Source organism: Orycteropus afer, unplaced genomic scaffold, assembly GCF_000298275.1.
Source record: "Orycteropus afer afer isolate SDZICR_OR568_19922 unplaced genomic scaffold, OryAfe1.0 scaffold00031, whole genome shotgun sequence".
In the NCBI taxonomy this organism is placed as follows: Eukaryota; Metazoa; Chordata; class Mammalia; order Tubulidentata; family Orycteropodidae; genus Orycteropus; species Orycteropus afer.
The window spans coordinates 15,237,417-15,265,095 of record NW_006921618.1 but is presented as its reverse complement, the minus strand read 5'-3'; the positions used below and the strand labels follow the sequence as shown (position 1 = coordinate 15,265,095).

The window sequence follows — 27,679 nt, the reverse complement described above, 5'->3', positions numbered from 1 at the left end:
GAGAAACTTCGGCAAGTGGAGTGCTCAGGTTTAACAAAAACAGGTAAAGTTCAAACAGTATTATAAGTTTAAAACTACCAACCTGTGTCTATAGCACTGGTTACAGACAAAGAGAAATCAAATGTTCTCATTTCAACAGAAAGGACAAAAGAAAACACCCTAATTATTGGACCTCAAAACGACTGACTTCAGGAAAGCATTTCTGAGTTAGCTTAACTGAAGAGTTCTAAGCTCTCTTTTTGATCAACCAGAGATCCATGGCAACTGTTTGCTACCTGGGACCTGCAAGAATAGTAAATGTCAATTAGGCTGCTGGACCCACAAGGCTGGTGATGCTATCATAACCCCCACAGCTCTGGATTTAACCTGAGGGCCAGGAGCCTCTCCCCAGGGATATGCGACTTTGAAGAAAAATGATCCTAGAAAGAGGGAAAAAGGAGGTAATGGAAGGTCTGGGAAAGAGCCGGACAGTCTATTCAAAAGTACATATATGAACCATTTTCTACATTGAAAGTGTTCCGAAGACAGGTCTTTATGGGATATTTCAACCCTACCCCCAGTTTTAATGTTACATGGTTAGGACCCCAGGAGACATTCTGAAAGACGGTACTGAACACATGGAAATGTTTTTCTCCCTAGTTCATTAGCTCCCTCATCACCCTTCCACCCCATTCCCACCCAACCCCACCCTTCTCCACAACCAAAAACATCAAATCAATAAGGACGGTGTGGGCTTCTTGCCCGGCCAAGCCTCTTTTGCATATTTCTTCTTCTTGGGTTCATTTACAGCTTCAGGGTTATAGACTGCAGGGTTTGGTGCAGGGTTCATGTTCACTGCTGACGGCACAATGGGAGTCAAGTCCACATCAGGGGCAAGGTTCGGATATGGCATGGGCAAGCCACCAATGAGTGCTGTCCCATGGATGCCATGTGGCTGGGAGCCTGCTTCACTGTGTGTGGGGGGCAGGCCCCCGTAGAGTCCTCCGCTGAATGCAAAGTTCTGCAGGCGCCTGCTCCCTGATTCTTCCAGGCCCAGGGAGCCGGGGCCTTCCACCCGCTTCTTCTGTGGTTTTCAACAAGGCGGGGAAAGGATGGAGAGAGGAGACAAGAGGTGAAGCAAAAGAGTGGTGGTAATTAGTTTTGTCTGTTCCAGCCCTAGAAGAATCAACCTTTGGGAAAGGTCTTTAAACCTCTTTTCCCAGACAACCTACTTCACTCTCCTGAAATCTCAGGGTTTGAAGGGACCCTAATGATCATCTAACATTATGGTTCCCAAACACTGCTTCACAACATTCTCACTATCCTATGGTAAACTGAGAACAAGGAGGACAGTGCGGTGAGTGCTTCCTAAAGTAAAACTTATCCAACTTAAATGACTCTTCAAGGTTAGGTCCACTTCCATTTCCTTTTTTGATGTTAAAATGCCCATTGAGGATAAGTCTTATCACCTATTAGAGGTGGGAGTAGGTATTTAAAATTTTTCTTTTGGGGAGTGAAATGAAAAAGTTGCCATCGCCATGTTGGGTATCCAATTTTTAAACCTTAATCTGAGAGCAAAACAAATCCTGTAGTGACAGAAAGCAGTTTAGTGGTTGCCTGGAGCTGGAAGTGGGAGAGGACTGGCTGCAAAGGGACACAAGGGAACTTCCTGGGGGTGATGGAGAGCTTCTACATCTTGAGTGTGACAGTGATTACACAGATGTGGCATTTGTCAATACTCAAACTAAACAGTTAAAATAGGTACATTTGAATTTATGTAAACTACACAATAAAATGGACTAAAAGTAAAAATATCTGCTGATTTCGTATTTTAATGACAACAGAGAATTCCAAAGGAAGAAAAAAGAAAAGAGTGAAAGGAAAAAACTCAGGGGAATATGACATGAATATTAGAGTCACACAGAAAAATTTCATCTTCTACTTTTCCATACTGGACAAAACTCATGAGATGCTCCCTAAACCCCATACTCCCTTTAGGATGAAACAAAAACTAACCTGGAACTCTGGCATATCTTATCAATTTATTAGTCCCATATATGGTCTAAAGATTTATTCAAAATAAAGCTCTCTACAGCACCTGTGACTAGTGTCAGATCTCTGACAATCTTTTTTGTGAATACGTCTATTAACAGGGCTCTCACTACTTCAAGGAGCAATCTGCTCTCTTTGGGGCAATCCTAGCCGTCAGGTCGTTCTTTCTTATGTTGAGCGATTACAGCACCTCAGTAACTTCCCCTCTTGGCTCCTCATCATACCTAATCTTTAAGCCTAATGCACACCTGGGTTGTCCTTCCTATCTGTTGTCATTCTCATCCACAAAACAGAGGCATGGCAAAAGCCATAGGTGCCATGCAGTACTACAATAATTTCCCCTCCTGGACTACTAGCTTTCTTTGAGTTTGAAGGGGAAGGCCAAAGAAAGGTGAGCCTTTCTCTGCCCCCTTTGGGAAGGCAAATTACAGACTCACACTGCACCATAATTTACATGTAGTACTCAAAGTGCTGGGCACTTGTAACTCTTATGTAAAACTAAAGGATTCCTTAGACAAAGACGAGGTAAAGTGTTTCCAGAGATTGAAAAATGGGAGAGAAGCATAGAATGTTTTCAAATTAAGCACACACTTAACATCTACCTACACACAAGAGAGTAGGCTTTAAAACCTACACTGTGTGGCATTTTCAGTATTGTTACAGTGTCTTCCTACCTTGACTGGAACCACAGCAGTTTGCACCATATTCCGGAAGCGACCAACTGAGGGATCCACATCCTCTGCAGAAAGAGACGAAAGCAGGGCTAGGTTGGTACTCTACCAGAATAAGGCACAGGGCACAGGACTCACTGCAAACGAAGCATCGAAGCAATCACAGCAGCTTTCATTTTAAAACAGTAAAATATAGTGAACACTTAAAAGTGTCCACTGTGTATTAGGCACTGTGCTAAATCCTCACAAAAACCCTATGAGGTAAGTACCATTGTAATAAACATCTAAGAGATGAAAAGGCAAACTAGAGCTTGGAGAAGTAAAATGACTTGCCCCATCATCCTGCTAGAGAGTAGAAGAGCCAGGACTTGCGACCAACCAGGAAACCTTACCAATCCCATGTTACTAGTAAAACAATGACATGGCAAGAGGTCACACATTCTCCTCAAGATCACTCATTAGCAAATAACAAAATTAAGACTTAGACCCAAGACTTCCAAATAAACCTGGCCTTTTGATCTGAACCATCTGCCTGTAGACAATCAAGACTTTTACTAAAGGATCTGAGGGGCCTTGTCCAGGCAAGGAGGGAGAGTGGCTGCCTTTTCAGCTTCCACCCTTGTTATACTGCCCCCTACAAAGCTTTTAGTTTCATTTACTCTGCAGGGAAAAAGCAGTAAGAGACTTGCTGGCGGTCACTCTCATTCATTTATTGTACATCAGGCATGGAAATAAAGGCCAAGATACTGTCCCATCTTTGAGAAGCTCACATTTATAGAACCAGGTAAGCTACCATATGATAGAGGTACTTCAAGAGATATGTAAACAGTGTCCCTGCAGCACGGAGATGATCAGGCTGGATCATTAAGAATGAATAGAAGTTTTCTTACTGAAGACTGAGAAAGTACAAGGCAACAGGAAGACTCAGACTTATTATCACTACTAAAAATTCTCCAAGTTCCTTTTATCTTAATATAATGGCATACAAAGAACTGTTTTCACTAATAGATGCTGTACATTTTATTTTAAATGCACTGGGGGTGTTTGCTATTTAAAGAAAAACTCATATGAATCCTTTTGGAAAAAAAAGAATCCTTATTTAATATGAATAATTACCCCCAGGTTTACTTAAGTCTGGCTTCTCACGTATTAGATGCCTCTAAAGAATATACTCTGGCAACCACTCTCTGTTCAATGAATGAATAAATAAATAAATGGCTTCTATACGGGGAAGACAAAGGAAAAGATATCCAAGCTCATTAAGAATGGGGGGAACCACTGCTATCAATTTGATTCCAACGCATAGTGACCCTACAAGACAGAGCAGAACTCCCCAAAGGGTTTCTAAGGCTGTAAATCTTTACGGAAGCAGACTCTCTCATCTTCCTCCCATGTAGCAGCTGGTGGGTTCAAACCACCAATCTTTATGGTTAGCAGCCAAATGCCTTAACCACAGTGCCACCAGAGCTCCAGGGTCTCTAAAAATGACCCCCTAATCTTTTCTATCATCTCCACAGAAGCCCTGTTCTAAGCATCTTCTCAGCAAGGAAAGCTAAATGAGCCTGAGAGCAACTAGAGCCCAAAGTGAGTGGCTCATGGGGACCTGCCCCATATGTGCACCCAGGATCCTGAGGGAGGGGCTGAGGTGATCTGGGGGATGCTGTCTGGTCCTGATTGAAGGGTAGTCAGGGCTCTCACCCTCCCTAGCCATTCTAATCCTAGAGAGGAAGGATGTACCCATTCTAAGGTATTTCTCCTCCTGGGAGACCTACCAACAAATTCCTAGCTGACTCTACTTCTGGTCTAGGAAAGGCTGCAAAAGTAAAAGGCACAAACACTGCTGCTGCTGATGAATGCAGAACTTGAAAATTACTCTCACTGCATTTCAATTGGGAAGTAAGAGCAACTTGTTAGTTTGGGTTATCTCCACCCACTGAAATTTATTTACTTTCCCTCCCACTTTGGGTGCAAATTTACAGAGCAGATTTTGTTTTACATTCAATAGTTCGTGTACATTTCCTTTCACTCCCCGATTACCATTCCCAACCCTACCTAACCCACTCTCCTTCTCTCCCCTTTTTTTTAACCCCCAAACTTCTTATTACAATTTGGGTGAAGAGATTTATTTTCAAACAAGGTCTATTTGAATCCTAACTCTATTATCTTTGTAGAAACTGTATCTCCCAGCTTGATGTCATGTACCTACCACAGTAACTGAAATAGGAGTTCAATATATGAATGTTGAATGATGAAACAAAATGGTAAACTTAGTTCCATTCTCTGTATACTGTATAAGATGCTCTCACCTTACTTACATTCCATGCAAATTATCCAGTAAGTTACTTCCTTACAGAGAGGCATATCTTCAGTGTAGTTAATAGTGACAGCAGAAAGTTCTCCAATTTGGAGTTACCAGTCATAGTCAAAACCCCATAAAGACAACAATGTTAGTCTAGGTTCTGCTTTGAGGTAAAGACAGGTAAATAAGTACCTTACTGGAACTTCCACTGGATCTGCAGTGTCCTTCCTTGAGCTACTTCTTTGACGCTGTGATGGGGTAATACTTGAATGTTCAGGGTATTACGCCAGTGGACTGACTGTACAAAAGTACCTCCCTTCAATATAGCACTGTTATCCTAAATCGTACTGGGAAATATTACAATTGACCTGGAGGTTGTGTCTCTTTGAGATCACAGCTTTTTCATCAAAAAAACTAGGAAGATCAACATCTCCAACAATTAGAAAAAGAACAGCAAGAAAAGCCTACAGTCACCAGAAGAAAGGAAATAATAGATTCGAGCAGAAATCAATGAAACAGAAAATAGAAAGACAATAGAAAAAAATCAACAAGACTAGAAGTTGGTTCTTTGAAAAGATTAATAAAACTGACAAACCACTGGCAAATTTAATAAAGGAAGAGTAAGAAAATAAAAATAACACAAATAAGAAATGAAATGGGCAACATCACAACAGAACCAACTGAAATAAAAAGGGTAGTATCAGGATACTATGAAAAGCTGTACTCCAACAAATTTGAAAATCTGGAAGAAATGGACAGATTTCTAGAAACACATCACTTGCCTAAACTAACACAGACTAATGTGGAAAAGCTGAACAAATCCATAACAAAAGAAGAAATTGAACAGGTCATAAAAAAATTACCAACAAAAAAAAGTCCTGGCCCAGACGGTTTCAGGGAAGAATTCTACCAAACATTCAGAGAAGAACTGACACCAGTCCTACTCAAACTATTCCAAAACATACAAAAGGATGGAATCCTCTCAATTTCATTTAATGAAGCAAGTATAACCTTGATACCAAAACCAGATGAAGACCATCACTCAAAAGGAAAACTACAGACCAATATCCCTCACAAATATAGCTGCAAAAATCTTCAACAAAATTCCAGCCAAAAGAATCCAACAACATATCAAAAAAAAATAATATATCATGACCAAGTGGGGTTCATACCAGGTTATTCAAGGATGGGTCAACATTAGAGAAACAATCAATGTAATCTATCACATAAGTAAAACAAAGGAAAAGAACCACATGATCATATAAATCGATACATAAAAGGCATCTGATAAAATTCAACACCCATTCCTGATAAAAACTCAAAAAAATAGGAACAGAAGGGAAATTCCTCAACATAATAAAGGGCATCTATGCAAAACCAACAGCCAACATTATTTTCAATGGAGAGAGATTGAAACCATTCCCCTTGAGAACAGGAACCAGACAAGGATGCCCTCTATCACCACTTCTAGTCAACATTGTATTGGAAGTCCTAGCCAGGGCAATAAGGCAAGAAAGGGAAATCAAAGGCATCCAAATTGGTAAAGAAGAAGTTAAACTATCCGTATTTGCTGATGATATGATCCTATACCTAGAAAACCAAAGAGACTCAGTTAAAAATCTACTGGAACTGAGAGATTAGCATTGTGGCAGGATATAAGATCAACACCCAAAAATCAGTTGGATTCCTTGACACCAGCAAAGAGATTGGTGAAAAAGAAATAAGGAACTCAATACCATTTACAATAGCTACCAAAAAAATAAAATACTTGGGAATAAATCTTATGAGGGACACAAAAGACCTGTACAAAGAAAACTATAAAAGACTACTTCAAGAAATCATAAGAGATCTACATAAATGGAAGAACATCCCATGCTCGTGGATAGGAAGATTGAACATTGTGAAAATGTCAATTCTACCCAAAGCAATCTATACATTCAATGCAATCCCAATCCAGATCCCATCAACATTCTTTAAGGATATGGAAAAACGAATCACTAACTCTATATGGAAAGAAAAGAGACCTCACATAAGCAAAGCACTATTGAAGAAGAACAAAGTAGGAGGTCTCATACTGCCAGATCTCAAAAGCTACCATACAGCCACAGCAGTCAAAACTACCTGGTATTGGTATGACAGACACATAGACCAATGGAATAGAATTGAGAACCCAAAAATAGATCCATTGACCTACGGTCAGCTGATCTTTGACAAAGAGCCAAAATCTATTAAATAGGGTAGAGAATGTCTGTTTAATAAATGGTGCTGGCAAAACTGGATATCCATTTGCAGAGAAATGAAATAAGATCCATACCTCACACAATACACAAAAACTAACTCCAGATGGATCAAAGACTTAAATGTGAAACTTAAAACTATAAAGTTCCTCAAGAAAAATTAGAGGCAAATTTAGGGGCCCTAATATATGGCACAGGAACTCTGGTGGCGTAGTCCCAGAAGGCTGGCAGTTAAAACCCACCAGCCACTCCTTGGAAGGAAGGTTGGGCAATCTACTTCCGTAGTGATACCACCTCGGAAACCCAAGGAGGGGTCGCTATGAGTCAGGTCTGACTTGACGGCAATGTGTTATGTTGTTGTTGTAATATATGGCATAAACAGACTATCAAGCATAACCCAAAATGCACAAACAGCAGAAGATAAACTAGATAAATGGGACCTTCTAAAAATTAAATTTTTATGTGCTTCCAAAGACTTCTCCAAAAGAGTGAAGAGACAACCTACAGATTGGGAAAAAATATTTGTCAATGACATATCTGACAAGGGACTTATCTCTAGAATTTGTAGAAAACTCCAACACCGCAACAACAAGAAAACAAATAATCCAATTAAAAAATGGGCAGAAGATATGAATAGACGCTTCACCAAAGAGGATATTCAGGCGGCCAACAAACATACGAAAAAATGCTCATGATCATTAGCCATTAGAGAGATGCAAATCATATGAACAATGAGATACCATCTTGCCCCAGCAATAGTAGCAAAGTTCAACAAGACAGAAAATAACAAATGCTGGCGAGGATGTGGAGAGACTGGGACTCTTATACACTGCTGGTGGGACTGTCAAATGATACAACCACTGTGGAAAGCAGTATGAACTTTTTTAAGAAAAGCTGGAATTAGAAATACCATTTGACCCAGTCATTCTATGACTAGGTATATATCCCAAAGAAGTGAGAGCCAGGACAAGAACAGATATATACACACTCATGTTCATCACAGCACTATTTACAATAGCCAAAAGATGGAAACAACCTAGGTGTCCATCAGCTGAAGAATGCATAACCAAACTATGGTACATACACACAATAGAATACTATGCAACCCTAAAGAATAATGTAGAACGTGCAAAACACCGCATAACGTGGATGAACTTGGAGGACGCTACGCTGAGTAAAATAAGTCGATCACAGAAGGACAAACACTGTATTAGTCTGTTACCTTAAAAAGCCAAGGAAAGGTTTATATATGGAAGGAAATTTTCCTTCCATATATAGGGGAGGGGAAGGAACACTGTTAGATAACTAGAGACAAGTATTGATTTGGGTGAAGAGAGGGGCAATGTACCAAATGTGAATGATCAACATGGTGGCACTGAGGAAGAGGAAGACATAGAGAGGTGCACGGGAAGTACAGACAACAAAGATGAACCCTTCTGCACATACGGTACTGCATTGTCAGTGAAGGCAAACATGGGTATACAGGTAGATAGATGGGTAGACAGGCTGAACTATTAGGTATGTCTATGCAGAGTGTGCCCGAGACCATGCATAGGGTTAGCAGACAATGTTTCTACAAGTGTATTGCTATGTTCTATAAGAATTCCCAGGTATAGTAGAGTTGACAAGGGACAAGGTTGTAGTCATTTCTTGGCCACGCCAGCTTCCCAGAGGGAGCAAGCAGTTGGAGCTGCGGGCCCAGGACCACAGTCACAGAGGACATCGAGATCAATTGGCATAACATACTACACAAAACATTGTTCCACATCCTACTTTGACAAGTAGCAACCAGGATCTTAAAAGCTTGCAAGCAGCCATGTAGACGCAATGATGGGTCTCTTCTCATCCAGAGCAAAGAAGAATGAAGAAAACTAAAGATTAATGGAAATAATTAGTCCAAGCAACTGGTACACCATGAGATCCTTAGCTATAAGACCAGAAGAACTAGATAGTGCCCAGCTACCACTGTCAACCACTTGGAGGGGGATCTATCTAGGAGATCCTGGATAGAGTGGGAGAACAATGTGGAACAAAACTCAAAATCATTAAAAAAACAAAACGGGGGGGTGGACCAGGTTTGCTGGTCTGACAGAGCCGATGGAACCACTGAGACTATGGCCCCTAGCTGCCCTTCGGGTCTGGAATTGAACCCACTCCTGTGGCTTCCAGCCAAACAAAAGACAGGCATGTGAGCTGAATATTTACATTAGGTAGATACACTTCTTGGAGAAAACAATCATGGGAGAATAGAAGGGCTGTGTATGCACAGGGAGACCATCACGGAGTAAGAATGCATGGAAGGAAGGACACAGGGAAGAGGTGGCTATGGGAAGGAAATAGGAGGGGAGCTGTTGCATTGTGGTAAACTGTAGTGTCAATGTCATGAGACAAGGTATATGTGAGCTGCTGTATGGAAAGTGAATTTGCTCTGCAGTTCTGTAAACTTTCACCCAAATCATAATTTTTTTAAAAAAAGAAAAAAACTAGGAAGCTATTGCACCTGGGTTGATGATCTCATCATCCTCACTGAAAGTCACCCGTGAGTTCTTCCTCTTCCTCTTTGGCCTCTGAATATCCAGATTCCCTTCCTCAATGGTGAGGGTGGAGATCCGCTTGTTGTGGGCAGTGTTGAACTCTGTCAGGTTCTAGGCCAGGGTTCACAGAAAGTAGTCAGTACATGGGAATTTTGGGAAAATAATACCAAATAAAGGACATTCAGAGCTACCTGTGACCTCCCAAGACAGAAGAGATTCTCTTCTGCATTGAGAAAAGATTCATTACCATTCCTAGACTGAGAACGCTAACAAGCCTCACTTGATAGACTATGGAACATCCTCATCAACTGGTGGGGCAGTGACAATCAGGAGGAGGTGAAGAGCTCTGGGCTGAAAACAGATCAACTGTGCCAACAACTCTGAGTTTGCTTCTGAGCTTTGAGTCTGTTAGGCTGAGAATCAAAGGAAATATAAATGGGGGGGACTCCAAGAATTGTTTTTAAGTTAAAAAATAGAGATGAGAAAAGACAATTGGAAGCTTCTTTCCTAGTAGCTCTCGTCTTGAAAACTCTAAAGGATATTACCAGAGCACTTGATTTTCGCATTAATATTCTGTCATTCATCCCTGTGCCTGGCCCCAATTCTATTTATAACCATCCATCCATCTCAATGATTAACTTGGCCTTAGCAATCCTGCTGCCTGCTTCTTCCCAATCCACTGGACTTATTCCAATCCACATTGCAGTTTCAGGTATTCCAAGTTTCCTGAGAATGAGGACTCGGAGAAAAACTAGCCTACTTAACTACAAGACAGGGACACATGGAAGCAGCCTGGAGGGAAAATGGGCAGAAATGAAGGCTGGCCAAGGTCCCTAGCTACAAAGCCACCTCTTTAAAGCAAAATAATTTCTAAATTGTAAGATTTCAATTGTAAAATAATTTCTAAATTGTAAGATTTCAATTGTACTTTTCTTCCCAAGGGTTGGGAAACTGCCTTGGTGCACAGTAAACACAATTGGGTGGTCAAGGTCGTGCTTACAGTTGGTCTACCCAAATAGAACAGTCACACTAGCATAGTGACAGGCATGTGAAGGACTACAGCCACATCAGAAACTATGGTGGTGAGCCTCTAGAAAAAGAAAATCCTAGCACTTGAGAATTTTATACTGTAAAATGCATAGCCTTTAAGGCAGCCAGGTCTGTAAGACCAAAAGCAGTCTAGTTCTATTCAGGAGATTGTTCAGACAGTACCAAAAAAACCTACATAAATGAATCAAAGCATTAGTCTCTCCAAACCACAGTCCAAGAGAACACTCTGTGATGATGGAAATGTTCTCTATCTGTACTGCCCAATACAGTAGCCACACGTGACCAGTGACTGGCTAGATATATAGCTAATGGCTACCACACTAGACAGTGTAGCTCTAAGCAGTAAGAGGAATAGAAAAATTTAACTCTCAGTCTCAGCTTCTAACAGACAGTGAAGATGCACAAAGACAACTATAAGTGTCTACTGGTAGGGAGACTCAGTCTCCTTGTTAGCTCTGGTCATACACCACCAAACAGACACAGCGTGGATTCAAAGTGGCAAAAGCTCTTTACTAGGCTCTAGAAAACCTACTGCTGCTAAGTCACTGGCATTTCAAGATACACAGAACAGTTCCATACTGCAAAAACCAGAGTTCCAAAAGACAAAACAATGTCATGGGTATGGAATTACATCAAGCTCAGTCTCCTCCTCTGGAAGCCCCAGTAAGCCTTTGAGTTCATCATCCTCTCCACCCATCTTCTCATCTCCTTTTACAGCCGATGGCAATGTCTGAGGCTTCTCACGTAGAGTATATGCCCTTGTGGACGCACCAAATGACACTGTGGAATCGATGGGAATTTGCTGAGGCTTGTGAGGTTCCAACCGAATGTGACCCAAGAAAGTGCCGTGTGCTAGGAACAACCAAATCAGAAATGTAAGGGGAAAAAAACAAACCCGAGTTTTATAAAAGAGAGCATCATCTTCAACTTTCTCTATCCCAAGTCAGCCGCACCCCACTTTTAGTCAGAAGACATACCACACTGTCAGACTGTGGTCAGAAAACATAAGCTTTTTCAAATGAAAACAGCATGGGACCCACATTGAAGCCCTTGTCATGTGTTACAATGAAAAGGAAAACTCCTTTACTAAGCCTTGAATCTCTTTAATAGATGTCTTACATATCTGCAGACCTGCTGTTACCCTAAATAACGAGTATCACTGCTTGCTCTCTGCTGCCAGACAGGCTTGGCTCCATTCTGGGTCCAGCAGGACTAATTCCAACCCAGCAGTAGACATGCCCTCCAAGGCAAGAGACAGGCATCACTATGGCCTGACCTCCTTAGCCTCAAGTCTAAGGAACATAGCAATTGCTGGCCTGATGGCAATTATGCTTGAATTTTCCCCAAACAAGAAAAGAGCTTGGCTGAAACAGGTGAGATGCCAATGCCAAAGCAAGCCAAACTCCTATGGGAGATTCTGAATATTTTTCCACATCTGCATTCTCTATGTTATGAAATGGAGAGAAAAGATAACATAAATTTACAAGTAAGTACTTTTTGAGACAAAGCTATTCAAGACCATCATATGAGCAGATTGGACTGGTGTGTGTGTGTCTGTGTGTACAGAGCGGGGGCAGATCAATCACGACCAGCCCAGGAAGCAGGCTTTACAATTTATTTATTTATACACAAGCAAAAATGAACAAACTTCAGGGCCCATGCATGTCTCAACTGCATGTGGATTACCACTGGCAAAGTTTAAAAGCTCAGTTTAGCTTCTTGCCACCACCCAGGAAATGCTGGGCTGCCTTTCTAATCATTAGCTGGAATGTGCTTATGAAATTAAAATGGAAATTACTAGTAGTCAAAGTAAATGTAACTGGAATAAAGAATCACTATCAAAAGCTAAAATTTGCTCAAAATAGTGTTTTAAAAATGTCCTGCACTGATGCTGTATTATTGTACCAGAGCTAATCATGGCTTCTGCTTACACTGGACCACAAGTTATCATGGACCTTATGAACACCTGCATACCATAGTCCCTAGGTCATAGTGCTTGTATGTGTGTGGTAAAATACACATAACATAAAATATACCATTTTATCCATTTTTAATGTAAAACTCAGTGGCATTAATCACATTCACAATGTTTTGCAACTACCACCATTATTTCTAAAACTCTTCCATCACCCCAAACAGAAACTACGTACTTGGGTGCTTTTTTATTCTCTCTCTGTATCTACTGTCTTCTCCAGGGAAGAGCTCCCCACAGCTCTCTCCTCTTTATGTTCAGTCATCAATTATCTCAAGAAAACAGGAGTAATCATAGGAACAGAGAAATGATGTAAAAACCAAATATAAATTTCTTCCTTAGTAAGTAATCAAACACATTTTCCAAATTAAAGGACCCAAACAGCATTTTCACAATGCCCAAAAGGGAATGTGTGAAACTGGATGTGAATTACTTACTACTGTTGAGATCAATTAGGAAAACTCTCTTCAGATGCTTGTGGTAGACCAAGGCAGCATGGACCCGAGAGCAAGACTGATGGTCAATGGTGAAGTCACACAGATCAGGGTTTCTCCCAAATAAGTAATACTTCTTCTCATCAATAATCAGTTTCTAAATAAATATTAAATTAAATATTATTTAAATCTTGTTTCAACAGGGTTTGTCAAAAGCTCTTCCAATCAAGTAAGTAGAGGATCTTCAGTAAATAAAATTCCTTTCTGGGGACAGAAAAAAATTATTTCCAATTTTTCTTTAAGACCTTCAAGATAAAGAATAGTTTAATAAGATAACATTTTTTGGGGGAACGTATAGCAATTAATCGTCCCAAATACCGTGCTCAAATGTTTAGTGTTGGTATGAAAATAACTTTTCTAATTCTATTAGACAAAAGTGGCCTGCCCCAAAGCGATCAACAGTTCTATTAAGAGTGGGTATCTTCTGTTCACTAGCAATTTAAAGTTTCATTGGGTTATAATTTGAGATCAAGCAAGAAGTACGAAGCATGTCTATAAATAAGACTGCTTTTTAGAAAATATACATTCAAACAAAGATTATCACTTGGTTGGTGTGGTGGTTATGTTTTTGTGTCAATTTGGCTGGGCCTGGTTGAGTGCCTGGGCAGCTGGTGGTAGTATTCCCCATGATGAGACTGGCAATCAACTCCATGGTGGGATCTACCACAAGCAGCTGAGTAGCTGCCTCTGGGATGTAGTCTGCTTCCTGTATATAAGGAGAAGCCTTAGGCGTGGTCTCTAGTCTATGGCACACTTGGACCCTGCAGGTAGCTGTGTCGTTGCTCAGCAGCCTGCTATGCTCTGCCAACCTTGAGACTTACAATGGATTTAAGTTAATGGCCTGCCGTGTGTTTTGGTAACATTGGGACTGTGCCTTTTTACTTGTGAACCTTGGGGCTTCTCAGCCTCAGCAGCCAGCAGCTGTCTGAGTGAAGAAATGTCTCTACTCCAGTGGGCCGGGAGCAGGAGGCAGAGCTGGACCCCAAGGTTGAGGGACTTTCACCGAGCCCCTAGAGCCTGGCACTTTGAACTTGGACTTAAAGCCTCCAAATTGTAAGAATAAGCTCCTGTTTGTTTAAGACATCCCATTTGTGGTATATTCCTGTCAGAGTGGCACTAGGTAACCAGAACAGTTGGAAAGGGAAGGGGGTACATGTATTTCTCTATATTCTAATTATGTTGCCATAGCCTAAAGTATTTTTAGAACTCTCTTTAGGAACTGGAATTGCATTAAACATCATTCTATGAGCCCCTAAATCCAACTGTATTATCACATTTCACTTTGGACAAAAAAAAAATGGTTGTTGTTGTTGGCCAGAGTTAATTCCGACTATTGAACAGAGTAGAACTGGACAGAGGGTTTCCTAGGCTGTAACCTTTACAGAAGCAGATTGCCAAATCTTTTTTCTGTGAAGCAGCTAGTAGTTGGAACCTTTTGGTTAGCAGCTGAGCACTTGACCACTGTGCCACCAGGGCTCCTTCAGAGAAGGTATTACCAAAAATCAAAGTCGCTGCCATCAAATCAATTTTCACTGATAGTGACCCCAGAGGACAAAGTAGAACTGCCCCATAGGGTTCCCATGGCTGTAAATCGGACACAGACTGACTCATCCTTCTCCCATGGAGCAGCCAGTGGTTTCAAACTACCAAGCTTTTGGTTAGCAGCCAAATGCTTTAACCACTGCGCCACCAGAGCTCCTTGAAAAAGAAAAAGTATTACCCAGAGTTAATACTAAAAGAGTGATTGCAGTTTTCAAACACAACTACCTCATGGAGCAAAGATTTCCTATGTTGGGGGAGGAAAATATGGGGACTGACATTTATTGAAGAACTATTATTGCAAAGCATTTAAAACCTTACTTCATCCAATTCTCAAAACAACTCTGTGAGGAAAGTATCATCTCTACTGATGAAGATAAGAAAACAGAGAAATGAAGTCATTTGTCCAAGATGGCCTAGCTATTAAGTGGTAGCAGTGGGATCTAAAGGCTGGTGAAACATGTAACATTCCAAACAATGAGCCATGGGTTTGAAACAATTCCAAAACAAGAGCTCTGAAAATGTTTTCAGCCACTACTGTGATGCTGGAAAATTTTTAACTATATAATGTCCCAATATAATGGCAGAAAAAAAGATTTCACAAACCAGCAAACTGTTATAAAACTGTTACTAATTAGCATCACCTCATAAAAGAAAGGTCATTTAACAGCAAGTAAGTAGTTCTTAATTTTCTCTTAATCTTGAATCAGTAAAGCCTTTGCCACAGATTGGTTGACTAAATGAATTATTACTAACACCTCTTCCAAGTCTAATAGTCTACATTATTTGACCACTTTGAAAAATAACCTTCATTTAGATATGTTGTTTCTCCTTTAAATACAAAGTGTCATTAAGCTATAGTTCACACTTGACTCCTCCTAAAATCCCTCAGAGAAGCACAAAACTAAGTAGAAAAGTACAGTCAAGTTAGTATGGTACCAGGCTTGTATTTCATTCCTGGCTGTCACTGAGCTCACAGCAGGCTACTATTCCCCCCTGTGCTTCAGTTCCCCTATAAAAACAGAAATATACCTCATGCAAACAGACTCTTGGCACTGAGAAAATAACTGCTGAACACTTACATGACACACACTATGCTTTGAGTTTTCACCCTGACAACCATCCTAAGAAGTGGGTAGGTACCATTATTCCTATTTTTATAGACTGAAGCACAAAGAGATTAAGTAATATTCAAGTTCACATAACTGAATTATATTTGGGCTGGGTCAGAAATTCAGGTCTATCAGACATTAGAACAAAAGCTCTTTAAACCACTATACTGTATTTTTCTTCACAGTACTTACATCAAAAGATGCACCATATGGGAGGGAATATTTTAAGGAGTGAACACAAGTACTATGGGTCACATTCTTAATTTTTCTTTAAACAATCAATTACCCAGTTTCTTTCGAGCTTAGCCTTAAGGCTCCATTAGTTCAAACTAGCCTGGGTATGTGGGTCACCTCTGGGAAACCCTCTCCAGCAGTTCCCATCTGCCACTGGTGGAGCTGGTCCTACGCCCACACTGCTGTGGAAAACCAGGATCTAACAGCGGCCTGCCACTGACAGCTCAATCACACGGTAACCTCCACGTTTGGTTTGACCCAAATTTTAAGTCTTGGGTTAAAAATAAGACATAGCTCTAGAAGTAAGAGAGAGTCTTAAAATTTCAACATTCTGTTCTCTGTAGGTAAAATACTCAAGGAGTTCTGGTGGCGCAGTAGTTAAAGCATTTAGCTGCTAAGCAAAAGATCTTTGGTTTGAATCCACCAACTGCTTCACAGGAGAAAGATGAGGCAGACTGCTTCTGTAAAGATTTACAGCCTTGGAAAACCTGTGGGGCAGTTCTACTCTATCCTACAGGGTCACTATAAGTCAGAATCAATTCAATGGCAGTTTTTTTTTTTTTTTTTTTTAAGGTAATATTCATGCAGACTATATCCTATTGCATTTCTCATTCCTATTTATATGCAAACAGATTATGTCTTTAGAAAATTAAATTTACTAACCACAGCATTCTTATTTGAACTCAAGGAAGACAACATATAAAATCACTAGCTCTTGGGATCTCATATAGTAATACTCACCAAATTTCTATGACTCTAAGGTACTAAAGACATATCAGAGATTCAGGTGTTTGGAGGGTAAGGAAAGAGTCCCTAAATTAAATGTACATATTCATTATTAAAGGCATCCCAACTACAGAAATACTAAAATGCAAGGGGAATAACAGTACATCCTAGAAACAAGGAAAGGTGCTAATTCTTGGACAATGTGCTTTTTCTGTCTACATGAATAAAATAGTACACTGGTCCTTCAATAATCTTTCAGTAATCACTAAAGCCCTTATTTTTTGTCTAGCTATGGCCAGTACCACTATCCAGTTGTGCCTTTGAGTTATAACTCAGAGTGTGTCTTTACACACTGGGCTTAAAAGACTCATGGCTTTTGTTTTAATATTGCACTTCTTAAACCCAGCTATCACAACACATCACAAGCCTTTGACATAAGGCTAGGATATAGATAGCTCGGTTAGTATCAAGTGCTGCCTAAAACCCTAAACATAAGCTCATCTCAGGTCTGTTCCTATAAAGAATAATAGAGTGATGTCTAAGGATTGTAATTTGAAAACTGTGTGCAACTTGGCACACCTAAGAACACTGGAAGACAGTCTTACTTAGTGCTGCTATAACAGAAATACCAGAAGTGGATGGTTTTAACAAACGGAAATGTGTTTTCTCACAGTTTGTTGTTGTTGTTGTTGTTGTTATGTGTCGTCGAATTGGCCGACTCATAGCGACCCCTCCTTGGGTTCTCACAATTAGGAGACTACAAGTCCAAATTCAGGGTGGTGGCTCTAAGGGAAGGCTTTCTCTCTCTGTCATCTCTGGAGGAAGGTCCTTGTATCTTTTAAGCTTCTGCTCCTGGGCGATTTTCATGTGCCTTGGCATCTTTCTTCCCCCATATCTCTACTTCCTTGTTTAATCTCTTTTATATTTCAAAAGAGCCTGACTCAGAACATACTCTAAACCAATCCTGCCTAATTAACATAACAAAGACAACCCATTCCCAAATGGATTATAAACACAGGCAAAGAAGTTAGGATTTACAACAAATATTTTGGGGGGACACAATCCAAAACAACAGAACATTACTAGCTAATGCAAACTGGTAATCAGACAAGTAGAGTGATTTGAAAAATGTACATTATCTCACAAAGGAATGTGATGTTGACATTAAGGCTAGTCCTCCTCGTCTACTGCTTCCTATTGCAAACTAAAGACTTACTAAAAATCTAGAACCAAAATAGATTCCTATGCCTTCAAGCTTCATGCTATTTAGGAACAAATATTTTGTGTCTGTAGAAAACTATAATCAAAAAGTTTTTACAGACATTGTGGCTAAATGATTTCCTTGAATAATCTTGATGTTTTGTACAGGCAGTCCCAGGGTTACAACATCCAACTCAGTACAACATGTAGTTATGAACCCTAAAAAGCCTACTGCATGCATATTAAAAATCAGAGGTACATACAATAATTCATAATAGCAAACGGGTGCTACTTTATGCATCAAAACACTATTATTACTGTATTATTATGTTAAAGATGTTTTAGTGTATCTGTAAGTGTTTCATTAATGTTTGTCATGCGCAGAGAGGACACTATATACTATACAGTAAGTTAACATTTGACTGATGTTAGATACAAATCATACCTAATTGTTCTGACTTAGATACAAATGTGACTTAAAGATAGATTTAGGAACAGAACTCATTCATAATCTGGGGAATGCTTGTAACTCTTAAAATGGAAAAAATCCATGACAAAAGAGCTTTAAGTGACTAGCTGAGGCATGAGAAGTTGGTTAACACCGGCAGAATTTATTACAACCTATGCCTTAATACTTCACAAAAATACCTGGGTACCTTACCATACCCTGAAAAGTGACAATGTATTTACAGGGCATCCTTCAGCACTCAAAGACAACTTTTCAAGCTAGCAATCATGGAATGCATTGTTTTTATGATATACATCAAAGAAAAAAACTGCACTCAATAATGGTGTCTTGAACCTAAATTCTAGGTGATCAAGCAAACATGAAATTGGTCTAAGACATGAAGACTCACAACTCCATGAACTTATTCATAATATCTTAGCAAATATATAGTATCATAACGATTTTTAAAACTTACATAACCTAATAAATCAAAACTCATGTTTTCTTAACATTCTATATGGTATTAATTCTAGAGACTTCTACATAAACTGGAATTCCTCTAAACATTTCCTTTATAGTACTTATTTCAATTGTAAGCTTGTAATTTTTGTGTGGGTGATTTGTCTTTCCCACTGGGTTATTTCTTTGAGGACAAGAATCATGTTTAGTTTTGTCCTGTTCATTGTAGTCTCTATGCCTAGCACAGTGCTTAGCATATAACAAACACTCAGTAAACATTCTGAAAGAATTAACATATTTCACCACTACTCACTTTTTTATTTGAGCAAATTCTTAGTTCACTATACGTCTTTGAAAGGCTTGGGCCTGGATCTTACAAAAGTAATTTAAAAGTTAATCTGTATCATTCACTTTTTTCAGTTATTGCATAGCCTGCATCTGCCACACGATCCCTTATAGTCTCAGAAGGACTTACACCAAGTTATAAGGCTTCCAGTTTTACTGAGGCCCATGGGCCTATGACCTGTTAAAACCCTCCATCTGGTAGGTAAGAAAAGTCACAACAAACTGAGTGTGGGAGATAAGAGGTTGAATGTGTTATATCACCATGTGCTTTTAATAGAAAAAAAATGAAGATGAACAAAAGTAGCATTGCTGGAAAACAAAGCACAGGAGAGGGGGTGGAAAGTGAGTCACTGGTAGAAATCTTCAGCATGGTGGTAAAAAAGAGAAGACATGTATTTCCTGTACCTCAATTAGTTTGTCTCCTTTGACTACATCCAGATGTAAACCGGGTGGAGGTTTACCTGCCCTGGAAAATAAGAGTGAAAAAGCATTTTCAGGATGAGTTCATAAGTGCTATTTACAACAGTCCCATTCAACATCACAGCTCTCCTATCAGTCTATAATTAGTTCATGTTCAAGCAGAAATGTCATCTACTTCACTGTTATTACAGCTCCTTTCTACGTTTGACACTTATTTCCCCAGTGATTCAATTGCTCTAAAACAGATTTAAGTGGATCTGTATTTAGATCACACCAAAGAAACCTATATTTTAACACTGGGTATCTACCTTGGAAGAAACCCTGGTGGCACCGTGCTTAAGCACTCAGCTGCTAACCTAAAGGTCAGTGGTTCAAACACAACAGCTACTATGTGGAAAAAAAGATGAGGTTGTCTGCTTCCATAAAGACTGCAGCCTACGAAACCCTATGGGACAGCTCTACTTTGTCCTATAGGGTCCCTATGAGTCAGAATTGATTCCATGGCAATTGATTTGGGGTTTATCTACCTTGGAGAGAAAGCAGCATAGACAGTACAAGTACTATACTCCTGTTAGTCTGATCACCTGGAGTCTGAATCTAAGATTTACCACTACCATTAATATCATAAAAAGGTGGAAGCAAACAGTTGTTTTGGGGTGATCACAATTAGTGTCATCACAGAACAAACAGAGAGTACTGACCTGAGGTCTGAGGCCAAATCAGATGCATAATTAGTTTCACACCCATGAAACCAGGTATTAAATGAGTACCACTGGTATCTTTAGGAGCTTTGGTAGCAGAATGCCTAGGGCACTTGACTGCTAACCAGAAGGCTGGCGGTTCAAACCCACCAGCCACTCCTCAGAAGGAAGATGGGGCAATCTACTTCCGTAGTGATACTGCTTCAGCAACCCAAGGAGGGGTCGCTATGAGTCGGGTCCAACTCAACAGCACATAACAACAACAACATAGGTATCTGTTGCCCTTGAACAGGTCTTTCTACAATGACATGATTAAGGGAACATTTCTCTAAACTCCTACAGTCAGACCATTCAAGAGGCATACACATATATCAAAGCACCTACACAATGCCTGGCACATACCAGACCCTAACGAAATGGTGGTATATGTATCTAAAACAGTCTCTTCTACTTATAGTTTGATGTTCCATCCAAAATCAACACAATGAGGGACCAAAACGGACATATATATTGACTGAACCAACTGGATTTTACAAAAATGCAAAGGGACCCAGAAAATGGTCACACATTTATCTACTTCCTTGGTTTTGCTCCTTTAAAGTTTAAGAATGAACAACCTTGCCAGAGTCCCTACATTCACACATGAAAAATGTATCTTTGTCCAATCTAACTGAAGATACAACACAGTCATCTCACAATCCTGCCCCAACCCCTCCCTCAATGGCAGTTGCTGAAAGGACAAGACACTGGACAAAAGCCTAGAGAAATGAACGTTACATCCAAAGCATACTTTGTGAACTCCTACTATGTACCTAGCCCAGGCCTACGGGCTGGAAATGTGAAAAATGCATCAGACAGCCCCTGCCCTTGAGGATCTTAATATAATGGGAGTTAGAAATGTGTCACACATAAACAGCACACTGTGTTAAAAGAGCTGTAACAGAAATAGCTCTAATTCGGGTGCGTGTCCTTGCAAGGCAATTCATATTTATTGATCTTGAATCCTACTCCAAGATTAAATAAAATTATTCCCAAGAACTTGTGAAGGAAAGAAAGAGGTTCATTCCAACATTACTGACGCCCACTTGTGCCTGGCTTCGCGCTAGTCGCTAAGAACACCGAGGTAGGTCAGAGCTGTCCCTGTCCTCAGTGAGCTCCCATTCTGTGGGAGAAAGACAAGTACCGCACGGGGATGCAGCGACGAGAGTGACGCGGAACTCTGAGGTTGGGCTGGGGTCAGCAAGCTGGATCGCACGCGTTCAGGACGGGCAGCAGAGGGAAGATTTGGTGCTCCACAAGAGCACCAGGCAGTCAGGAGTTGAGCTAAGTTTGGGGCCCAGGCCCCTAAGCGCCCCAGCGACCGGCTGATCGTCCAAGGGGCTGCCTGAGCAAGCGCCATAGGGCCCCCAACCCTGGGTGTCCTCAGTTCCTGGGCCCGGGATACAGGCGCCCGGTTCTTCTACACGTCTACCGGCCCGGCGTGGCGGACAGCGCTCCTTCAATTAGTACCAAGGTCTCTGAGCCATTCGGCTTGCAACGAAAAATAAGACGCCCTTCCAGCCCAGCCCAGCCCAGCTTAATCCAGGCCAAAGTAGCCCTGCCCTCCCCAACACTTACCAGGTCGGGCAATCGAACAGCGGGAGGCTGGAGCCGGAGTTCGCGGCTGCCGCCATCTTGCGTCTCCCCCTCCCATTTGGCGGGCCCGAAGCACGCCGGGAAACTGGAAGACTAAAGGGAGAGGCGGCATCCTGGGAGCCTGTGCGCATGCGCACGCACGCACGTTCACAGAACTTCTAGTGGTGGTGAAGGGTGGAATCTGATTTTGGTGTCTGTTTTAGTGTTTGAGGGAGTTGGTGTTCTCTGTAAGTGTCGGAAGGCTAGGGCTTTCCTTGGCCGAGAGGTGTATGAGGGAAAAAGGCTTGTAGGGAGTGGTGTTCTGTCTCCCGCTACGTCCTCCTGCAGATACACTTCTGGACTCCAAAATCCTAAAGACTGTAGTGTCCCGCTGCACTATCAACCTTCCACCGCCAATCTGGAGAGAAGCTAGAGGACAAAGCCCGGAAAAGAGTGATCACGGATTCTGTTTTTTCTCTTTGTGCCCTTTAAGAAAAAGCTGCACCCTACTCCCATCTTTCCAATCCAGGTCTAGGTGCCTTAGGGATCTAGTCCATTTATGAAAACTGCATAAGCCGGAGACAGGAGCGGCTCCAATCAGGAGGCAGGTATCCTTCCTTAGTCCAACGCCTGGCTGAAATTGTTGGTCAAGTCATGGCCCCACTGGACTTTTTGCTTTTGATAATAATGCACTCTGGATGGTGCACATTATTTGTGGTCCCGGCTGTTAACCAAAAAATTGGAGATTGTAGTCCACCCAGAGACACTTGGGAAGAAAGGCCTGACAATCAACTGCTAAAAAATCATCCTTTGAAAACTCTCTAGGACACAGTTCTACTCTTGACACGTGGGGTCACCATGAGTCAGAACTGAGGCCAGGGCAAAAAAAAAGGGAGGATTGCTGGCCTGCCCTAAGCTACTCAGCAGCTAAAAGAGACCATCAGCAGGACTTGTGTTTGTAATGGCTTTGCCTTTGGAATGTTTACTTATCTGGCCAAGGATGTATTTTATATGGATCGTCTAATTGAATCCTCACATCACTTCTTGAGATAGGTATGATCCCTGAGGAGAGGCTCATTGAGAGTTGCTCAGCCTCACCCTAGAATAACTGATTCAAACCTAAGTCTGTCTGATGTCAAAGGCCATGCATGCTCTTTAATCACTAAACCAAAAAAACCCAAACTCACTGCCATCTAGTCATTTCAGACTCATAGTGACTCCCATTGGGTTTCTGAGGGTGTAAATCTTTACAGAAACAAATAGCCAGTCTTCCTTCTACAGAGCAGCTGGTAGGTTTGAACCACTGACCTTCCAGTTGGCAGTCAAGGCCTTATCCACTGTGCCACCAGATCTCTTTCTTTAATCACTACTATCTCTCATAACTTAAGATGTTAGTACAATCTTATTTATTATGCCCAGCACGTTTTTGTAGAAAACTCGGTAGGAGGATTATCTGACCTATATTTTTTGTTTTTAAAGAAACCAATGGCAAAATTGTTGATCACCCAGAAAGAGGCCCTGCACAGCAAGTTAAGGAATCTCTTTCTATAATGGAGTTACTTCTTTTCTCTGTTCCCTGCTCCTGGCCCTCTAAATCATACATCTAAAATCAGTCTGTTTAGGAGATCCTGGATAGAGTGGGAGAACAATGTGGAACAAAACTCAGAATCATTAAAAAAAAAAAAAAAAAGGTCCAGGTTTGCTGGTTTTATAGACCCTGGTGAGACCCCTGAGACTATGGCCCCTAGTTACCATTCAGGTCTAGAACTGAACTCATTCTTATAGCCTCCAGCCGAACAATAGACAGGCACATGGACTGAACAGTTACATCAGGCAGATACACTCTTTGGAGAGAGAAATGGTGGGAGAAAAAAAGGGCAGTGTTTTGCACAGGGAGATAACTGGGGGGTGGGGGGGTACATGGGAAAGAAGGACACAAGGAAGCAGTAACTACAGGGAAGAAGTGGGAAGAGCAGTTACATTGTGGGAAATTGCAGTGAGTGTCATGAAACAAAATGTGTATGAACTGCTGTATGGAAGATTAATTTGTAAACTTTCACCCAATGCACAATAAAAATTTTAAATAAAAAGGATTTTTTAAAAAGATTTAACAGCACATTCATTTGGGTATAATAAGTATAAACTCTTAGGCAGGTTGGAGAATTACATTTTCCTCTGGTCTTCAAAAGCACAATAAACTCATCTAGCAAAGATGTTAACTTATCAAATGGCTTTTTCATATTCTCCTTTTCAGTCTTACAATGCTAAAGGAAAATGAGGCTAATGGGAAAAATACAGGTTCTAAGCTTGGATTGGGGAAAACAGGAATAATTCTATGGCTTCCTTCTTTGAGCACAAGCACATGATTTTTAAGAATTATGCTAAAAAATGCTTCAAGTGTAACAAAAGAACAAGGTACTTTCATTTACAGAGATTTTGTGGGCCCTTGAAGTTCCATGCCCTTTTCAGGCATGAGGTGGTGTGTAAGCCATTTCTGGTATCAATGATAAAATCTCACCTATTTTGCTTTTTAATTTCTCAGCTTGTGGATGTGGTTTTAATCGCTTCTAGTGGGAGCTCTGGTAGCATAGTGGCTAAGGCACTTGACTGCTAACCAGAAGGCAGGCGGTTCAAACCCACCAGCCACTCCTCGGAAGGAAGGTTGGGCAATCCTACTTTCGTAGTGATATCGCCTCGGAAACCCAAGGAGGGGTCGCTATGAGTCAGGGCCGACTCGATGGCAAACAACAACAACAACAGTGCTGACTATAGGTCCTGAGGTCGTGCGGTTTGCTCTCAACTAAAAAAAAAAAAAACTCACTGTCATCAAGTCCACTCCAACTCATAGTAACTTCCTTTGGGTTTCCAAGGCAGTAAATCTTTACAGAAGTAGATTGCCCAGTCTTCCTTCCAAGAAGTGGCTGGTGGGTTTGAACCACCAACCTTCTGGTTAACAGTCAAATGCTTTAGGCACTACACCACCAGAGCTCCTTTGCTTTCAACTACTAAACTAAAAGTTGATGGCTCAAACCCACCCAGCAGTGCCATAAAAGGCAAGCCTGGCAATCTTGCTTCCATAAAAATTATAGCCAAAAAAACTGTGTGTTATTCCATAACACGGGTCACCATGAGTCAAAATCAATTTAATGACAACAATTTGTGTTTTTTTAGTACTGACTACCTGTTGGTATCCTTCCACCATACTTATTCAGTCTGTATGCTGAACAAATAATCTGAGAAGCTGGACTATATGAAGAACATGGCATCAGGATTGGAGGAAGACTCATTAACAACCTGTGATACGCAGACAACATAACTTTGCTTGCTGCAAGTGAGGATGACTTGAAGCACTTACTGATGAAAATTAAAGATTTCAGTCTACAGTATGGATTACCTATCACCAAAAAGAAAACGAAAATCCTCACAAGTGGACCAATAAGCAGCATCACAATAAACGGAGAAAAAACTGAAGTAGTTAAAAATTTCATATTACTTGATTCCATAGTCAACACCAATGGCAGCAGCAGTCAAGAAATCAGGCGATATATTGTACTGGGCAGATCTGCTGCAAAAGACCTCTTTCAAGTGCTGAAGAGCAAAGATGTCTCCTTGAGCCTGGTGAAACCACTGAGACTATGGCCCCTAGCTGCCCTTCAGGTCTGGAATTGGACCCACACCTGTGGCTTCTAGCCAAACAAAAGATAGGCATATGAGTTGAACATTTACCTGAGGTATATACACTCCTTGGAGAGAACAATCATGGGAGAAAGAAGAGCTGTTTACGCACAGGGAGACAGCTCAGGGGGCAGAAGTGCATGGAGGGATGGACACAGGGAAGAGGTAACTATCAGGAGGAAGTAGGAGGGGAGCTGTTGCATTGTGGTAAATTGTGGTCAATGTCATGAGACAAAGTGTATGTGAACTTCTGTATGGAAAGGGAATTTGTTCTGTAAATTTTCACCCAAATCACAATTAAAAAAAAAAAAAAAGTCTCCTTGAAGACTAAGGTGCACCTAATCCAAGCCATATTTTCAATCACCTCATATGCATGTGAGAGCTGGACAATGAACAAGAAAGACCGAAGAAGAGTCGATGCTTTTGAGTTGTGGTGTTGGTGAAGAACACTTAAAGTACCATGGACTACCAGAAGAATAAACAAATCTGTCCTGGAAGTACACCTGGAACGCTCCTTGGAAGCGAGAATGGCCAGACTTCATCTCACCTACTTTGGTCATATTGTCAGAAGGGACCATTCCCTGGAGAAGGATATCATGCTTGGTAAAGTGGAGGGTCAGCAAAGAAGGGGAAGGCCCTTAACATGATGGACTGACACAGTGGCTGCAGCTATGGGCTCATGTACAGCAAGGATTTTGAGGCTGGCACAGGACCTTGCAGTGTTTCACTCTGTTGTATACAGGGTCACTGTAAGTTGGAGCCAACTCGACAGCACCTAACCACTACCACTACCACCAAAAAAACCCATAGTCTTACCCTTGTAACTCTTTACCTCTCAGTGATGTGCTCTGTTTCCAGCTAATATTCATACTGGCCTCTGATATAGTGGCAATTTATACTTACCTTTTAGGTTAGTGGCACAGTGCCTAAGGCATTTGACAGCTAATCAGAAGGTTGGTGGTTCAAACCCACCAGCTCCTCCATGGAAGGAAGATGGGGCAATCTATTTCCATAAAGATTCACTGCCTTGGAAACCTAATGGGGGTCACTATGAGTCAGAGTCCACGCTATGGGTTTTTTTTTTTTTTTTTTAACTTTTATCAAGCAAAATGCTCTTTGTTTGGGTGCCAAAGATGTCAGCAAACTAGAGGGCAGCAGTCTAGGCCCTTAACCTTTTGACTTGGAGAGAATGATGAACTAGCTGCCTTTGAATGTTGGTATTACAACAAAATGAAAGATTAATTCCTTAGCCTTTAACAGACTTCCTTGGAATAGAATCTAAAGACATTAGGAACATATTGTCAGAAAACTTTTTCAAAATATCTTTGACATGATTTCTAAGTGCTCCAATGGAGACAATGAAAAAAACTGTGTGTGTGTGTAGTGTATGTGTGTACAGACAGTACAAGCAGGAGGCTTCACTTAGCATGGTGATGAAAGAAACATTCACAAGGTACTGATGGAAGAAAAGGAGTTTATGAAAGGTTGGGCAGACACTGCCCCTCTGCTAGGTGTTTAGGGAAAGGCTACATGGAAGAGATGATAGAAGGTGTCTCTATCTGTGATACTGTGGCTTGCAGGTAGTGTACTATATTATCTGAAGGTGTGCTCTTGAAGGCAGAGTTCTGGAGATTAAATCCTGGCTCCATCACTTACAAATTGTGTGACTATGGACATGCTACTTACTTATGACTCAGTTTCCTGATCTAGAAAAGGGGGACAAGAAAAATACTTCTGCTAGATGGTTTTGTGGGTGGGTATACCAAAAAACAAACCAAACTGCTGTCGAGTCAGATCGGACTCACAGCAACCCCTTCTTGGGTTTCCAAGGTGGTATTACTGCAGAAGCAGATTGCCCAATCTTCCTTCCAAGGATGGCTGGTGGGTTTGAACCACCAGCCTTCTAGTTAGCAGTCAA

General features: G+C 41.0%; 1 protein-coding gene and 1 non-coding gene across 2 annotated transcripts; both read right to left on the bottom strand.

Moving 5' to 3' along the window:
* Window positions 1-709: 709 nt before the first annotated feature.
* PPP1R8 (protein phosphatase 1 regulatory subunit 8) lies at window positions 710-22,145 on the bottom strand. Its single transcript, XM_007935807.2, has 7 exons — window positions 22,090-22,145; window positions 19,757-19,817; window positions 13,232-13,385; window positions 11,454-11,674; window positions 9,739-9,883; window positions 2,706-2,770; window positions 710-1,063 (listed from the first exon to the last, which is right to left on the bottom strand). Exons 1-7 carry the CDS (start codon window positions 22,143-22,145, stop codon window positions 710-712), a joined length of 1,056 nt encoding a protein of 351 aa, XP_007933998.1.
* LOC122149552 lies at window positions 17,210-17,375 on the bottom strand. The gene has a single exon (XR_006163197.1).
* Window positions 22,146-27,679: the final 5,534 nt, after the last annotated feature.

Bases quoted from the DNA above. Each gene is read 5' to 3' on its own strand.
- PPP1R8 (XM_007935807.2), bottom strand. From the start codon at position 22,145: ATGGCGGCAGCCGCGAACTCCGGCTCCAGCCTCCCGCTGTTCGATTGC. The intron at 11,675-13,231 runs GTAAGTAATTCA...GGTTGTTCCTAG, and splicing joins CCTAATTGATCTCAACAGTA to CACACGGCACTTTCTTGGGT. The intron at 9,884-11,453 runs GTAATTCCATAC...ACCCTGGCCTAG, and splicing joins AGGAGGAGACTGAGCTTGAT to AACCTGACAGAGTTCAACAC.